The following is a 2,172-nucleotide window of genomic DNA, read 5'->3' on the forward strand; positions in this document are numbered from 1 at the left end:
TTCCCTACACAGGGCCCAGGGAGAATCTTAAGTTTTCTCTCCTTCACAACTGATCAGGCTTGTGTCCCTGTCCTTCTTCTTCCCACTAGGTACCCTACATCAGGCAAAAGGTAGCAAAGCCCCAAATTCTCTCAATTAGAATTAATCACTGATTCAGTCCAGAACCTCCCTTGTAAAAGGCTTCATTTGCTTTTGCAGGAACTGTACGTTTTGATACTCCCAAAATGAACCACAGCAGCTGCAATATCACAGCCTATGAAATATTTTCAGTTTTCCAGCTGTGTGTTTACATCCCAGTTTTGGTTTTGGGCATTGTGCTGAACGTGTTGGCGCTGTGGGTGTTCTGTTACAAACTTGGCAAATGGACAGAAACCAGAGTGTACATGGTCAACCTGGCTGTGGCTGACTGCTTGCTGCTCTTCACCTTGCCATTCAAAACTCAGTCCCAGTTCCAGCACCTGAAGGTGGATGGCTGGTGCCTGGTTCTGGAAGGTGGCTATTTCACAAACCGCTTCATGAGCATCGGTATCATCACCCTCATTGCTGCTGACAGGTACCTTGCAATCAAGTACCCTTTGAAATCCAAGGCACTCAGGTCTCCACTGAAGGCAGCTTTTGCCTCTGGAGTCCTCTGGATAGTCATCATCTGTGAGACTTGTCTCATTAAAAGCTTTGAGGACCGAAGAGAAGATGATTTTTGCTTTGAAAAATCTTCTGTGACACCCTCGGTGATCACACTGTGTACCATTATTGCAGGGTTTTTCATACCGCTGCTCATCTTGAGTTACTGCTCCATACAAATCATTGCAGAGCTCAGGAGAAAGAAGACTGACAACTGTTGCAATGAAATGCTGACCAGGAAAGCTGTCTACATTGTGTCTGCAAACATGGCTGTGTTCATCATCTGCTTCTTACCTCTTTATGTTGGGCATCTCCTCCGCTTCATCCTGGACTCCGTCAGCTCCGACTGCTCGGCAATACAGAGCATCAACAACTTCGTGCACTTCGCCTCCATCCTCGCCAACACAAACTGCTGCCTGGATGCCATTTGTTACTACTTTGTCAACAAGGAATTTAAGGAAGCATCTCCCAAGCTAGCAAAGTCCAAATCTGAGGCCGGTGAGGAAGCTGAAATTCAGCTCTCACATGTAACACATTAAGACAAAACACATACAGCACGCATTTTATATTTGCCGTGTTCAACTGGGACTCACTAGCAGGGTTTCACACTTGCTTTTTATAAGAGTGGGGTGGAGGAACAGTCTACTAATGGGAAACATTCAGATACATGATTCAGCTCTGAATCAGACAACCACAGCAGTCCAGGTTCTGATCTAATGATCTAGATTGCCGTTGACAATTCTCTGCCTTAATGCAAATTTGCATAAAAGGGTATGGTAGATTTTCCCTGCCAAAAAACCCCATCTTTCATTTTCCCATGAAACCCAAAAGAAGCACAGGCACTGGTAAAGGATTGGGTTTTGTCTCTCATCCCCACCTTGGATCAGTGTTTGTGCAGCTGTGACAAAGAAATAGGCTATTCCAAATGTCAACAAACTTTTAAAAAATCAGAGTGAAAGCATGCAGAGAAAGAAGGATGGTGTTTCTGTAAGTCACAACCTTACTGGTTTTTAGTTGCCAATAATGCAGAATCCCATAATAGGCATATTTAGCTTTCTTTAAAGAACTTTACAGCAATGTAACAGCTACAAAGTGATCATCATTACAACACAAAGTCAGAAGAAATTGCAATTGCTTGAACTGCGGAAAAACTTGTGTGAGTCAAAATGTTTGAGTCAAATTAAAATTAAAGATTTGGTGCAGAGCAGTGGGAACAAGGACTCTATATTAGGACTCTGTTGAATCTTATAGTGTAAAGGACTGTCTAAAGTGGTAACAAAGCTGTTCCAAGGAAATCAACCTAAATAAAGTTGTGTCTCTAGCATGGAATTCAGGTTCTTAATGAGTTGAATGGAAAAGGGGGGAGATGGGGTGGTAGAGGGCCTGCTGTGCTGCCTGTCCAGGAGGGACAGCTCCCTGTTGTCCAAGCCAGGGGCAGTGGGTGCGAGCTCTAACTGGGACTGGAATTTTTTAAGGCAGAGCAGAGTGTCCCACCCTGTGGTAATTTTACCACAAACACCTAAAAAGTAGATGAAACCACTCAGCAGCTTC

General features: G+C 44.0%; 1 protein-coding gene across 1 annotated transcript; it reads left to right on the plus strand.

The window, feature by feature from the left end:
• Positions 1 to 224: 224 nt before the first annotated feature.
• LOC136560843 (G-protein coupled receptor 35-like) lies at positions 225 to 1,426 on the plus strand. Its single transcript, XM_066556918.1, has one exon. It carries the CDS (start codon positions 225 to 227, stop codon positions 1,158 to 1,160), a length of 936 nt encoding a protein of 311 aa, XP_066413015.1. The 3' UTR covers positions 1,161 to 1,426.
• Positions 1,427 to 2,172: the final 746 nt, after the last annotated feature.

Source organism: Molothrus aeneus, chromosome 10, assembly GCF_037042795.1.
Source record: "Molothrus aeneus isolate 106 chromosome 10, BPBGC_Maene_1.0, whole genome shotgun sequence".
Lineage (NCBI taxonomy): Eukaryota > Metazoa > Chordata > Aves > Passeriformes > Icteridae > Molothrus > Molothrus aeneus.